General features: G+C 47.2%; 1 protein-coding gene across 1 annotated transcript in view; it reads left to right on the forward strand.

The window, feature by feature from the left end:
• LOC138110363 (rho GTPase-activating protein 20-like) overlaps nt 1-13,830 on the forward strand; it is a 32,960-nt gene extending 19,130 nt beyond the window's left edge. Inside the window, exons 6-15 of the mRNA XM_069015130.1 lie at nt 18-102; nt 977-1,054; nt 1,241-1,307; nt 2,589-2,777; nt 3,509-3,684; nt 4,213-4,374; nt 5,472-5,581; nt 6,510-6,699; nt 7,298-7,415; nt 7,953-13,830. Coding sequence (XP_068871231.1) covers nt 18-102; nt 977-1,054; nt 1,241-1,307; nt 2,589-2,777; nt 3,509-3,684; nt 4,213-4,374; nt 5,472-5,581; nt 6,510-6,699; nt 7,298-7,415; nt 7,953-9,691 — 2,914 coding nt within the window. The 3' untranslated portion in view covers nt 9,692-13,830. The remainder of the gene's footprint in view (nt 1-17; nt 103-976; nt 1,055-1,240; nt 1,308-2,588; nt 2,778-3,508; nt 3,685-4,212; nt 4,375-5,471; nt 5,582-6,509; nt 6,700-7,297; nt 7,416-7,952) is intronic.
• The last annotated feature ends 1,023 nt before the right edge of the window (nt 13,831-14,853 follow it).

The raw sequence follows: 14,853 nt of genomic DNA on the forward strand, positions 1-14,853 counted from the left end.
TTTTCTTTGATTTTCAGGCATATCAATGAGGTAAAACAAAATGAGTATCTGAAGAATCTGACCCTTCAGATCTTTGTGCTGGATGATGACAACTGTTCTTCCGTAAGTAAGGCAAAGAACCTGCTCATCAGATCAGGAGTACACAGGGGTCTGTGGAGTAGGGGAGGGAAGGCAGGGCTGTGCTGGTATTCCAGTTTTAAATTCAAGTCCCACCTAAAAAGATTTAGAGGGTGTGCATCTGGGTATCTGCATCCTTCCCACTGGAAGCCCATTTGGAGGGTTTGAAAAATGAGGAGGTAGCCACACCCTTACCAAAGAGCACTGAATTCTTAAGATTATTCTTCCCCTCTGACTTCTTTTCTCTTTTCTTTTTGCTTCACTTCAAAATTCATGACAGTTTGTGGCTGAGTGCCCAGTCAATTCCTATTTCCAGTGCTATGAGTTGAGAATATTGATCACGGAGTCACTGGTGTGTTGTCCTGAACTAATTTACTGGAATATGTCCCAGCCTAGCATACATTTCTTGGCTTTGTGCCGAGCTTGGTGGGCCACATTTGCCTCCTGGGTATTCTTCCCTCAAAGAGTGACCCTGGACACTCATGGTTGATGAGCATTACCATGTTCAATATTCACTTTTTTGAGTGACAGTGGCACTGTAATCAGTCAAACACTGATGGGATCAAATACAGCATTTGAGCACCATCCACCTCCTGTGATTTCGGCTGGATTAAATCTTTGGATGGTATAATAGACCCATGACAGAAGAAGTAGTGGAGAATAGCTTTCATGTTGTATAGCCATCATCCTTTCTGGTGTAGTTCAAATTCATACAGCTCATCCAACCATCAACATTTAGTAAAGGCAGTCATTAGACAGAGATGTGACATTTTCCCCAGATTTTCAAGCTACAAGAAACAACAACCAAACTTCTCACCTTTGTATTAGCTTCCTGTATTTTCTCTGTTTGCCTTTCTAGACTACTGCAGTCAATGTGTCCAATGTGGAAACTGCAGAGAGTGTGATGAAGAAGACCCTTCTACAGCTTGGGCTCCCTGTAAGTGGCAGTTGCCAGATCTTAGCTAAAGATGCTGGCTGGCAACATCTGGTTTACAGGACAGTGTGGGTGTGGACAAGCCTAGATTTGCTGTCTTTTGCTTTCTGAGTGGAGGGCAACCTCATGGACCCTCACTCTGGCCCCTCTCAACTAACATTTTTCTCTTCTCTGTTCCTTATCCAACAGGGCAGGACCAGTGAACACCACCTCTGGGTGGTCTCAGGAAAAGATGAGCCTGCTTACCCTCTCATTGGTAAGAGCCCTCCCATATTGAGCATCATTTTGGTACTTAATTCTGGCACCAGAGGGACAAGTGATAAATGATACTAGGGTGTGTGGCAGAGAAACATCACAAACATTGCACTCTTCACTTAAAAAGCAATGGTAGGGACATTGTTGCTGATGGGAGGTGTGACATCAAGCTGCTCTGAGATGTCACTTGGCTTTTATGGTCTCAGCATCCACATTTAATCAAAGCATGGTGACATCTTTGAAAGACTTCACACTTACCTCCATTTTCCATGCAAATCTGGGCATTTCTGGGTGGGAGCCCATCACACTTTTCAGCAGATGCTCCAAGTAAATAGGAGATCTTTAGGCTGGCCTAAGAAGTACCTTCTTTGCAGCAGATAGGAAGCAGGGGTAGGACATGCCTCAAAGCCTGATTCAATCCCTCTGGCTGCTGGTATGAGCTTGCAGGGCTACAGGCTTGGAAGGCTGGTCATACTGTCCTGCTCAGCTTTGCAGTTATCTCCTCACAGGCAGAGCAGGCAGTTATCTCCTCACAGTCAGGGGCAGCCTCATCCCACCTTTTCTGTCTGTGATAGAGGTGCCCACTGATGTCTGTCAGAGCATCTCCTGGCACTTCCCAAGCCCTTTGCCTTTGGGCTCTCTCAGAACCAAACAAATTGCTGCAGTCATTCAGCAAGAGTGTGTTAGATCTAGAGGAAAGCACTTCAGCAACTGAAAGAAGCAGAATTTTTAGATGGCCTATTGGTGACTTACAAGCCTCTAGTTAGGAAGCTAACATGTTTATCCTACTTTTTTGGTACTTACTTATTTTTCATTGCATTTCAGTTCACAAATAATGAGACTGCTTTCCACACAAAATGTTGCATCATATTGAAAACCCAGTTCGTTGCAAATGGGTTGTTATCTTCTGAACTGCTACCTTAATCCAGTACTAAACTGACCTCACATGTGGGCCACTAGCGTCAATGCCTTTGCAGGCTGTTTATTTGTAAACTTTATTTTTTAACAATTTGTGTTTAGGTTTTAGAAACTCCTCAGGCTTGAGGGAGAGTAGGTGTGTATATGGGGGACTTGAGGACAATAACAATGGAGAAGAGTGCTACAGATCTGTAGGCAATTATTTCAGAAATAGAAGAAACAGTTTAAAATAAACCACTGAATTTTGTCTGTTAAATGCTAAGCGTTCATCATGGTGATCATCAGTGCTGGAATTTTCCAACAGTAGGAGTTTTTAGCATAGCTCTGCATCTTTGCTTGCTCTTTACACAACTCTGCTCAACAGGGCACGAGCATCCCTTCAGCATCGCCTTGAGCTGTCTCCGGGACTCTGCTGACCAGCAACAAAGAACCAACAATAACACTCTCCTGGCTGATGGGACAGAGGCTTCCTTCCTTACTCAGCTCCCAAAGGAAAAACAGTGTCAGTTTGTCCTGAAACCCAGACTCCAAGCTCCGATGCAGCTGAGGAGAGGTAGGGGCTGCAGGAGTGTGATATAGGCAGAGAGAGACTTTATTGCTCTCCAGTGCAGTGCTGAACTCTTCCTGGCATCACACACGTATCCCAGAGTTGCTCTCTTACCTGAATGTAATGTAAAGAGGAGGAGATTGCAGAGAGATGAAATTTCTCTGAGCAAATGTTCAGACTTAGCTTTCAGTCTTTCATTAGTCTTCAACTGCAAGTCATTGTAATAGAATCATAGAAAAATGCTGAGTTGGAAGAGAACCATCAGTATCATCAAGTCCTGGCCCTGGACAGGACACCCCAAAAACCCTCTGCCTGAGCGCTTAGTGAAGCCAGACAGCCTTGATGCTGTGACCACTTCCCTGGAGAGCCTGTTCCAGTATTCAACCACCCTCTGGGTGAAGAACCTTTCCCTGAGATCTAACCTAAACCTCCCTGACTCAGCTTCATGCCATTTTTTCAAGTCCTGTCACTGGTCACAAGAGTGAAGAAATTCTTACACTGCAGAGAAAGCAAGATTCCCTGAAGAATGATGATTGAGAGTTTTGCTGATGGTTGAGAGGTGAACAAGTGGTTTCACTGCCATATGTTGTCTAACTATCCCCATTAAGAGTGCAGTTAATAAACAGGTGAGGGTAGAAAGTCCTTGTTTTGCTGGGAACTCTGCCTCCACTCTAGATCACTCACTGGCCAGCAGGAAGACAGACAGGCCTGTAATGAAAGTCTGTGTTTTCTTTCAGAGTCACTGCAGAAACACACCAAGAGGAAGAAGTCCTTGATTGACTGGGCCCTGCGCCGCAGCACCAGCACCCCCACAGGCAGCCCTCCTTCACAGTCCCCTACCACACCAAGGAAGCTCTTCGGCCTGTCCCTGTCTTCTGTCTGTCCTGACGGAATCCTTCCCAAGCCAATCATGGTAAGCAGCATCCTGGACTGCTTGTCTTGACATAAACTTGATGTGTTTAGCCCAAAATTTAAAGCCACTTGCCATATTTATGAGGACTGAATGAGGAAGAGGACCACTGTTTACTTGTGATTCAGATTCAGCTCAGTAACAAGGTTGGGAACAACCCTCTCCTGGGTAATCCCTATCACTTCATTCACAGATGTCTGTCCTGTTTCAATGGGTGTCTCCAACCAGGTCATCTCCAGCTGACAAGGGCAATGTCAGTGGATCCTGCCATGCTACATAGCCTAGACCTCACTCCCTGCAAGAGTCCCCTGGGCTCACACTTGTCACAGGATAAGCATGCCCACATGAACTGTATCTGCAACTTGGCTGTCAGGTTCTTGTCCCTGATTAGATCAGGATAAATCTCTTGTATTGTTTTCTTCCCGTTACTGACTTGGTCTTATGCTAATTACATTAGAGACATGATGTGTAATATACACAAACAAGAGGGTAAAGTGTTAGGCTCTTAAGTACAACTGGGTTTTCTCCTAGGATATGCTGCTCCTCTTGTACCATGAAGGTCCCTCTACTAGGGGCATTTTCAGACGTTCTGCCAATGCCAAGACTTGCAAGGAATTGAAAGAGAAGCTGAACTCTGGAGATGATGTTCGGGTAGATGGAGAGTCAGTCTTTGTGGCTGCAGCAGTCATCACGGTATGTTTGGCCAAGTAACTCAGCTGTCTGGGCTAGTGGTACCTTCCTTCTTTAAAGAAGCAATGAGTCTTTATGGGTAGGGAGGATTTCAGGGGAACAGAAAGCATTTTCCAGCAAGGAACGTTTTCACCTGATGGCTTGGGGTGTCTGTGTACACAGAGGTATCTGCCCAACACAGTGATGCTGGTTTTTACATGCAGACATGTGCAGCCCCTCAGGATGGGGCTTCATTTGGCACCTCCCTGTACCAAACCACCTCCAGCAGGAAATACAGTGATGTCCACCTGCAAGATAGCCATGATGTCTGTACAGTGCCAAATAACCTGAGAGATGCTGCACTGACATATACATAAAACCCTTTGGTGGCAGCAGCACAGATGTTCTCTGTCATTTCTGAATGCAGAGAAGAGGCTGCAGAAGGTTTGGGAGGACTCGTACCATTTGAGGGCAGATGCTCTGCAACCCCCAAAAACAGGTCAAAGGAGCTGACCTGTGCTCTCTGGACCCCAAGCCTTCACCCTCTGATCAACCAGCAGGCACAAAGGAAAGCAGCTGCTAAATCCAAGCAAGAGGGGTTGTGGGTGGGGGGTGAAGCCTGTGATAAGCCCCATGTTTCAGTAAGGAAAAGCCTATATTTTGCACTGGCAATTAAATCTGGTCAGAATAATTTAAGCACCAAAGTATCCAAAAAACATCCCCTTGTTCTTGCTGGCCTGAAATTCAGGCACTTTCCAACACAAGACATACACTGAGTTGTTGAATGGTCCCCTGAGAAAAACCAGCAGTCCTCCTAGCTGGGAAATGTTTCAGAGAGATCTGTGCGGAGCCTCAGGGCTGAGTCCTCTGCTGGAGTGGAGGTCAGTCCTACTCTGGAGAAGGGGCAAAACAGGAGGACTGCCTGTTCATCCTGCAGTGCTGCCATGGAACAGTCTGAGGAGGACAGCTTGGTGGGCGTGGGAGGGGAGAATAAACATGTTTGTGTCATGTCTTGTTTTATCTTGTGCTTTATATGAATAACAGTGACTATATGCATTGTGAAACTGAAACCAGGAATTCAAAACTGACCAGACTGCTCTACATATATATATTTAATTCAGGATTTTCTCCGAAATATACCTGACAGTGTTCTATCCTCAGACATGCACGGACTGTGGATGGAAGCTGTGGACAAAGAAAATCGGGCACATAAGATTGAAGCTATAAAAAGGTTTGTAAAAGCCTTTGTAAAAGTTTCTTTTGGTGGGAAAAGGGGGAGCATATGACCCTAAGAATAGCCTTCATTTTCTGGGATACTACTGGAAATGCTCCAGGCCACAGTGGAGGAGCTATTGCTGATTGCCATTGTCACTGATCAGAAAATTTTCTTTTCAAGGGTCTGTTTTGAACATCATTAACATTTCTGACCCCAGAAAAGTCATTAAAAAATTCTTTTTTGATGATTAGTTCAAATTACCAGAACAAGTAAACTGAAAAAGCACAATAATTCAGGCACCAGGAGTGCATCAATGGTAGCAGAATTAGATCTTCAATGACAGTAACTTTATTCTTATGTACACAAAATGAGGCTGATCATCATATTGGCAGTTAGAATAAACAGCCCTGTCAAGGTGGTGACCAGGACCTTGAAAACAGCTTTACTGCCTTGAAACTGCTGCCGCGAGCAAGAACAGTTTATCAGCCTCCTGTTGGATATCCAGTATATTCAACCACAGCTCAGCTCAGTTTTTGAACCTTACTGTTTAGCCTGGGCCTTCTTTCTCCATGGTCTCCATAGCACAGGACACGGCAGTGGCGTGGTCTGGCGCACTGCTGGCCTGGAGCTGTCTCCTGTCTCCTCTGGGCAGTCCCTGTTTTTTCAAGGCATTGTGGGTTCCCTCCCATGTGCTCTGAACCCAAGTCCTTTGTCCCTCTAGCTCTGTGACCAGAGCAGGTGGGCAATATGGATGCAGAGTTGTGGCTCTCACACGAGTTGGTAGAGGGGAGTGACACAGACTCACCTTATTATCAAATGGGGATGTCTCAGGCTGGGTACAAAGGGGCAGAAGGGAGCAAAGCTTTAGGATGTAACTTCTGGTATTCAAAGAGCAGATGTTTGTGAACAGCACTGTTTTCCTGTGTTGCCACCCCCTGAACAGTCTAGTCAACCAGCTTCCAGAGGCCAACCTCATCTTACTCAGACACCTCTTTGGAGTCCTCCATCATATTGAGCAGAATTCCAGAGTGAATCAGATGAATGCCTTTAACCTGGCTCTTTGCATAGCACCCAATATGCTGTGGCTACCAAGTCCCACTGGGCCTGAAGAGGAGAGCCGGTCCACAAAGAAGGTAATCTTCCGTAGGTTTGGCCTCACCTCTGTGTTCCCCTTTCACTGCTTTTTATGGGCACTGCCTTTTGTTGTCTAAGGAAGGCATAGGGCCAGTGACAGTGCTGGCTGAGTGGCATCCAGGCCCCATCCTTTCCCCTGTGCAGTTGTGCCCGTGCCAGGAGAGGTTTAGCTCCTCAGACTGTCCAGGGTGAACAGGGAAGTGGTGGTTGCTTTACCAGATGAACTGCCTATACGGTCAAGCAAGCACAAGAAAATTGGAGCAGCTGAAGTTGGACACTACCACCTCAGCTGGGACAAAGTAAGCAATGAGCATGACAGTGCACCAGAAAGGAGGAATGCTTGCTTGTAGCTTCTGAGGTGTAAGCAATAGTGAGGAAAATTGCAGAATGTGCTATACCTGGCTCACAGTACCAGTTCACATAGTTCATATTCTTGCCTCAGGTGTTCATACAGATGCACTGCCACATTATTAACAGCTTCTTGAGGAAATTACACCTTTGAAAAAAAATGAGAACAATCTGGGTATGATTTTACTTGCTGTAAATGGCTGGCTCTACTTTCATGAAACTGAATCTGTGAATTCCTGTCTTTGCCAGGTGGCCTTGTTAGTGCAGTTTCTGATTGAAAACTCGGGAGAGATTTTTGGGGGTGATATTGCTTCCTTGTTCCAAAGACCTGACAAAAAGAAGTCCAAAAACTCAGCAGAATCTCTGGGTAAGTTGGTGGTAGCAAATCTTCCAGAAATATTTAAAATCTTCTAATAGGTAAAGTCCTCAGACAAAAGAGTTTGCTTTACCTTCATGTTTCTTCTAAGGAAAAGCACTGAAAACCAGTTGTGTTTTCAAGCATAGGCAGGAAGAGATAGCAAAGCAGAAGGCTGAGGTACAGAACCGCCAGTGTGTCCCCAGGGATTGCTGTTTTTCTCTGTGGCTGCTGTTAAACCTACCCTAGCCATTGCAAGAATTTAGTGTAGCCATAGCACTGCCATGTCCCAGCAGTCTTTTTATTTTCCAGGTTAGTTCTGTAAAGCTAAACCACGTGGTTTGTATGGAGAGTTGTCTCTGTTATCTATCCTGTGAATACAGGCCAGTGGTGAACACTTAGGTCATCAAGCCAGCCAGAATTTTTTTATTATTGCCTGTGAGAATAATGGATCATCTTTGTTTTTCCATGGGCTTGATATAATTTCCCTGTTTTAGTTGTGAGGTACTTTTTATATGGCAACAAATGAATTTGTGTCCTCTGCCCCAGACATAGGCTTGGCTCAGCATGATGATTCCTCTGATGAGCTGGAGTTTTCCATTTGTGATCCAGAAGGGCCAAAGCACCACCTGGAATCTGAAACAGATGCCATGTTTGAACCACCCAGCAGCTTGTTACTTGATGAGGATCAGGAAGACTGGGACTTGTTCAGTGAGATCACAGCCTGCTACCAAAGCAAAGCCCGGACCAATGCCAGTGCAGACAGCTATGAGCTCCTGGAGGAGGATGGCTCCTTCTGTTCCCTCGGTTCCATATGCTCGCTCAGCCCAGCCAGGGACCGGTGCTCCTCAGAGCCCAGCGTCTGCCTCAGCTCCCAGCTGCCTGCACAGAGCCATGAGCCAGTGGCCCGCCAGTCCAGCTGCGATGCCACCATCATGAGCAGCCACATAGACTACATCCACAGGCTCAGGCAGCTGCAGATGGAGAGCCAGAAGCTGATTGATGAAGGCCTAAGCCCTGGGGTTAATATGGCCAGGCAGAACTTGTGGCAATCACCTCAGACCACCTCCAGGGTGAAGCAGCTCAGCCTTCAGAAGTCCAGCCTGTCCAACAGGTCCAGCTTCTCCAGCCTGTCCTCTACCACCACCTCCCCTTCTGCCTCCTCACTCAGCTCCTTAGACAGTGCTTTCTCCTACTGCTCAGAGTCATCAGCAATTAGTCCCACAGATGTCTCATCCCTGCCATTCATGTTTGGCACTTCTGCCAGGCTTCATGCTGTGTCTCCCACGGCTACCAAAAGGTCCCAAAAAGAGTGGCACAAATCCTTCACATCTCCCGTGCCTTTACATCTGTGCAATCTGGACAGTTTTCAGGAGGATGAACCCAAGGCTGGAGAGAACAGTCATTGCTCTGGAGAGCAGAAAAGTTTTCCATGTGTGAGCACATCTGCCATGGGAAGCCCATTCACTGACATTGATTGGGAAGAAGAGGAGAGACAGCTGAGCTGTTCAGGGTGCCCTGGCCCAGGGCTCAGGAGCCAGGATTGTACCAAAGAGTTTGAACAACACCCTGAGTTCCTAGCTGCCAGCCCATCCAGCAAGACATCCCCACAGGTCAGCCACCAGCAGCACAGGGAGAAGACAGTGAAGAACATAGAAATCAAAGGCATTGATGACTGCCCTCTGAGCCAGGAAAGCCTGAAGCGCACCAAGATAACTTTTTATGTGGCCCCAAATAAAGAAAGCTCTTGGGGGTCTCAAGTGGGAGAAGAGGAGAGATCTGTGACAAACACCAGCAGCAGAGACTCACCCAGCAGCAGCAGTGAGCAGAGCCTGTCCAAGAGCTTGCAGACTGTGAGAGTCCACATCCCCCAGACAGTTTTCTATGGGCAGAACACCCCCCTTGTCCTGCAGTCCATCTCCAGGAGCTACCACCATAAACCAACAGTCCCATCCCTGCAGGCTGAGCACAGAGAGAGCCCCCAAAATGCCTCTGCTCCCACGGAGCTGGAGAGACAACCAGTGGAAATGGCGCAGGCGCCACCCCAGAGCAAGGGCTTTGACACATTCAGCCACACCATCCGCATCATCCTCCCTGACTCCATCCGAAACACCATCAAGGAGTACTTCAAGAACGATGAAACCGAGCCCTGTCCCACAGCAGAGGTGGAAGCAGTGGAGAAGGAACTCCTCCAGAGCAGGGTGGAGTGGCTCAGGAGCCAGCCTCTGGCAGAGGTGACTGCAGAGGAGCATGACACAGCTGTGTTTGCAGAAGAGACATTTGTTTAAGGTGATGGAGATGGAGGAACTAAATATTTGTGTATGTGCAACCGAAAATATTCTGTAATATATGATCAGGATGTGTATGTAATGATGGGGTTCAATACTCATTTTGAGGCGGGGGGGGGAAGGGGCTGTGTTTTCTTTTTGCCCTTTTCTGATGGCAGAGACTTCACTGGCTGGGTGTGTAGTGGACTGAATACCACCAGACTCTCCCTGTCCATGAATTAGCTGACCTGTATAGGGCCTGACTCAATTTTTTTTTTTAATAGCAGGAAAAGAGAAATGTTGCTTTATTTTCTTCAGTCAGCTGCTGATGTGTGTGGATGACTGGACAACTGGGGCAGCTAATGCTCCATAAGAATTAGTTAAAAATCTTTACACTTGCACAAAACCCACCATTATTCACTGTTCATCACCACCATTCATCCAAAGGAAAATCCTTCACCTCCATTCCAGAAATCACTGCTGCTTCACTCTGCTCATCTGTTGTCTGTTGTGATCTAGCTCACAGCCCACATCTGTTACTTGTTGAGGCTGGGCTCCAAAATCAGCAGCTGGAGCCCAGAGTCCAAAGTCCAGCATTCACTGACAGACAGCATATGTAACATTTTAAACCCAAGATTGCTTTTTTCTGGAATTAATTTTGCAGTGATTGTTTCTTTCTCATACCTTCCCCAAAGTTAGCATTTGACAGAGACACAGTTACTATAAAGGATTTTAGTACTGTCACTGTGACAGGGCTATGAATGTTCTTCAGTGTCCTCTGGGAGTAGCTCAGTAGCTAGGAGTTTCAGTCCTAGTGAAAGTTGACAATATTCTGTCAATGCTGATGCCCCTTCCTAGAGGCAGTGTGGATGAGGCAACTAATCAAATTCCTAGTCATGCTGAGAGGGACTTGAGCAGGGCTTGGTTTTAGCATGAGGTCAAGGAGTTGTGGAAGTTGTCAGGAATGATGTTCAGTAGATGCTGAAGCAAAGTCACATCTGGCCAGAAAGCTGTCAGTCCATACAGTGAAACTGTCCAGGCTTCATCACAGATGCTGGCTCAGAGAAACATTGGGTTCCCACTGAGCAGAGAATGTGGCCCAATGCGCTCCAGCAGAATTGAGTTTGGGGAAATTCCAGGCAGGGATGCACTAAGCAGGCTGCTGGTAAGGACCAAAGAGATGTAGCTAGTGGACTCCTGGAGCATCCCTATGATTCCATTCAAAACCATGCTCAGAAGTGCCACAGACTTAGTGGGACTTGTTAGAGGGTTGTAACACTGCCGGCTGAGCTCTAAAAAGATGCTGAGAGCACCACATTAGTTTAACAGGTTGTTTTAAGAAAAGAGTGGGAAAAGTCTCAAAAGGTTAAAAGGTTTGGGATGGTTCATTTGAAAGTTACATGAGAGTTTTCTATGGTGGTATCTGTCAGAGAGACAATCCTTTTACTCAGTGAACAGTGAATTGGTGAAGGAGAAGAGAAATACATGAATCCTAATGACTGAAAGGTAGTGCTTGTGGAGTAAGTACCCCTGCAAGCTGCTGAGTGTCTGCAAATAGCCAGAGCTGGAGATGCATGACAGCTGCCATGGTTCAGTCCTTGCACAGAGGGGAAAGCCACCTGTGTGAAGTTATCTAGTGTCAGATCCCTCCACTCATCTGCCAGGTGCCTCTGAGAGTCAGTGACAGAAACCTGGCCCAGCACTCCAAATTCACATTATCAAATACTAGGGCAAGGGAAATGGGGGGAAGCCCAGAGCCCACTTTCCAAGGTGTATACAGTTTGTTTTGTTAGATGAAGGGTGTTTAACTCTCAGATGTGGCACTCTCTGTCCCAGGTCACCTTTGTGGCCCTTGTATAATGAAAGGTGTATATAATCTTAACACAACTCCACCACCACTATAATTTTCCTCACACAAGAACAGCAACAAGGCATCCACAGTCTTTTTTTCCAGTTGTAACTGTTTTAATAAAAGACAGACAAGTGGTCATTGTGGTGTTGTCACCTTTTCTTTCCTTGCTCTTGCTCCCCTCTCCCCTGTGTCAGGATGGTAGCATTTGCACTGAACTGCTGTAAAACACACTCACCTCCCAGCCCAGGTCTGCCAGGTTGGCCATACTGCCAAGAAGCCTTCTGCCAGCACATCAGTCTAGGCTTTACTCCTGTCTTTTCAAGGTGAAACAGCACTAAATATTATAAGAAAAGTCTGCCTGTTCTTGGAAGAGAGATTATTCTGTACTCTAAACATGCTAACAGATTGTAAACTCAGTGGCTGGGCTCAGGTCAAACAAAGGGGACCTGAACCAAATGCAGAGTAAGAGCTCACAGTATGCATCACCTAAAAGGAACACAAGAAACTTAGAGATTAGTTTATAGAAACACTGGGAGAGTCAGGAAATAACACACAGTTTTCCTTGCCTCATCTTAGGCTGCCTAATATGAGCACAGTTCCCTGGGTAGCTGCTCTAACCCAGCTCTGTATTAAGCATTTTCCTTTATTTAAAACAAAACAAAACCCTGCAAAACGTAGTACAAACCAGAGTTCTGGGCTTGGAAATTTACAGCACTCCTTTTCCATGAGTTAGGCAATAATGCAACTCAGAGACCAGTCTTGAAAATGTTCCACAGCCCCCAGCTTGCTCATAACAAGAAATAACAAATAAAAAGACACTTGGTTGGCTTTCTGCCCCAGAAAGGCCACATTTTCCCTTAATGTACAGCTCTGAGACACAAATAGGTTTCCCTTCCTTCTCTGCCCTTTTGCAGACCATTCAGACCACGTTGGCCTGTCATATACTGAAAGCCCCACTCACTGCCCCATCGGGTGCAGGCTCTCGGGAAGTTGTGTTACACCGTCACCATACAGGAAGTGAGGCGCCTTCAGGGCCTGCTCCCAGTATAGACCAAGGCCAAACAAGTCCAGGTCACTTGCCTTGAAGAGAAATTACTCATGCAGTTCAGCCTCATCTTATTTCTGCTCAGGATATATGATTTCTTTCCTTATCCTGCAGGGTGACAGAAACATAACAGAAGTGCCCGAGGCAGCTGTAGTTTACTTTAACCTTTTCAATTCTACTTCTGATGTTTCAACAGTCAGGAAAGGCAATCTTCCAAGACATATTCTCCCTCATCCTTTGCAGGTAGCTCCCTTGTGCAGAGGGCTCTCCATTATCCCATGGCACCTTCAATGGGACAGACAGCCCCACCAAAGAGTAGCACGGGCTACTTTGACTCTGCATTTCAATAACAACAGCTTGTCCTAGAAACTCTTTCTTCAGAGGTCACCTACACTCTGAAGAGGAAAACAGCAGTCATTCAACCCTTCCGAGCCAGAAGCTGCTCCCTCCCTTGCCATCCTGCCAGGATGTGTGCAGAGAGCTGACATCTTCCAGCAGCAGCCTGGGGTCCAGCTTCAAGCTCACAACAAGGTGGGGACCGAGGAGTGGGACTGCAAAGCTCCAGATCACCTTTGCAAGTGGCAGCATCAGGAAGGGGAGAGACTTGAAGTGCTACTGAAGGTGGTGGCTTAACTGCTTTCATTTAATCCATATTTATTCTCTTTGCTTTTTCACAGTAAACCTGGGACAAGTCGTAGGAGAAGGGATTTGGGAGAAACAGGCACAGCCTGGAAGACTTTTCTGATGTATGACACAAAGCAAAGGGCTACCCTGTGACATGCCAGTCACAAGCCTGAAGCCCTAGTACATCACCACATCTGTGGTCCCCAAACAAGGCTGGGGCCCTGAAAAAAATCCACCCTGCTGCCATCCTCTCTTACAGCATGTGGTTCTGGCCCGTGCCAGGAAACCCTTCCTGCAGGTACCCCTCTGCTACGAAAAAAATTCTGACATGGATAAACATTTGTATCGATTTTTGCATGAAGGATCAGAGAGGAAGACAAGGCCTACTGCGGGGATTCAGAGTGTCACTCATCACCTGTGCCTGAGCCCACAGGGACACCAGGCCATGCCGGGCGGGGCAGGGGTGGTGCCAGCAGTAGGAAGGCATGGAAGTGCCCAGAGACCATCAGACACAGACGGCAGTCGTGGCTTCCCGAGACAGGCCCAGGCACCGGCCAGTGCGAGAGGAAGGAGGAGGGACGGGCACAGCGCAGCAGCCCCGCCGCCACCGCGCCCTCCTCCTGCTGCCCTTCCTCCTCCTCGCAGCCGCCCCCGCCCCGCCAGTGCCCCCTGGCGCCACAGCGCCGCCACAGCAGCCCCGCGGCCCAGGCCCCAAGGTTACTCCGACATTTCGTAAATCACAGAATCGTAGAGTCATACAATACGCTGGATTGGAAGGGACCCATCAGGATCATCGAATCCAGCTCCTGGCCCTCTGCAGGACATGCCAAAAATGCCATAATGTGTCCGGGAGTATTGTCCAAACCACTTCTGAACTCAGTCAGGGTGGGTGCTGTGACCACTGCCCATGGGAGCCTGTTCCAGTGCCCAACCACCCTCTGGGTGAAGAGCCGTTTCCTGACATCTGACTCAAACCTCCCCGGACTCAGCTTCATGCCGTTTTCTTGAGTCCCATCACCAGTCATGAGAGTGAAGAGATTGGTACCTGCCCCTCTGCTTCCCCTCGTGAAGATGTTGAAGAGCACAGTGAGGTCTGACCTCAGCCTCCTCCAGGCTCAACAAACCAAGTGACCTCCGTGCTCCTTGTAACACTTCCTCTCCAGACCTTTCATCGTCCTCATGATCCTGCTCTGGACAAACAAACTCTAACAAAATAATGTCTTTTTTATATTCAGTGCCCAAAACTACATGCAGTATTCCAGGTGAGGCCCCACCAGTGCTGAGTACAGCAGGACAATCACCTCCTTTGATCAGCTGGCAGTGCTGCGCCTAATGCAGCCAACCAGATTTCCATCCAACTCATTCTATTCCAGCCAGGCTCATGGTACCAGAATAGTGCATCTTGTAGGTCTAAAAGCCTCATTATTAGAATTTTATTTGGCATGTGTGATAGTACAGCAATAAGAAAATTTAACATTTGGAGATAGTGGCTGCTCCTGGCACAGAACAATTCAGGAACCCATAACATCTCAAGTTCATTGAAGTGGCTCCTGCTTACAGGAACTGTCAGCACACAAATGTCCTCAGTATGCTCTTGGTGACCAAACTCAAGTCACCTACATCATCAACCCCATCAGTACACTGACTTGCAAACAGCAATCT

This window comes from Aphelocoma coerulescens, chromosome 4A (genome assembly GCF_041296385.1).
Source record: "Aphelocoma coerulescens isolate FSJ_1873_10779 chromosome 4A, UR_Acoe_1.0, whole genome shotgun sequence".
Classification (NCBI taxonomy): Eukaryota; Metazoa; Chordata; class Aves; order Passeriformes; family Corvidae; genus Aphelocoma; species Aphelocoma coerulescens.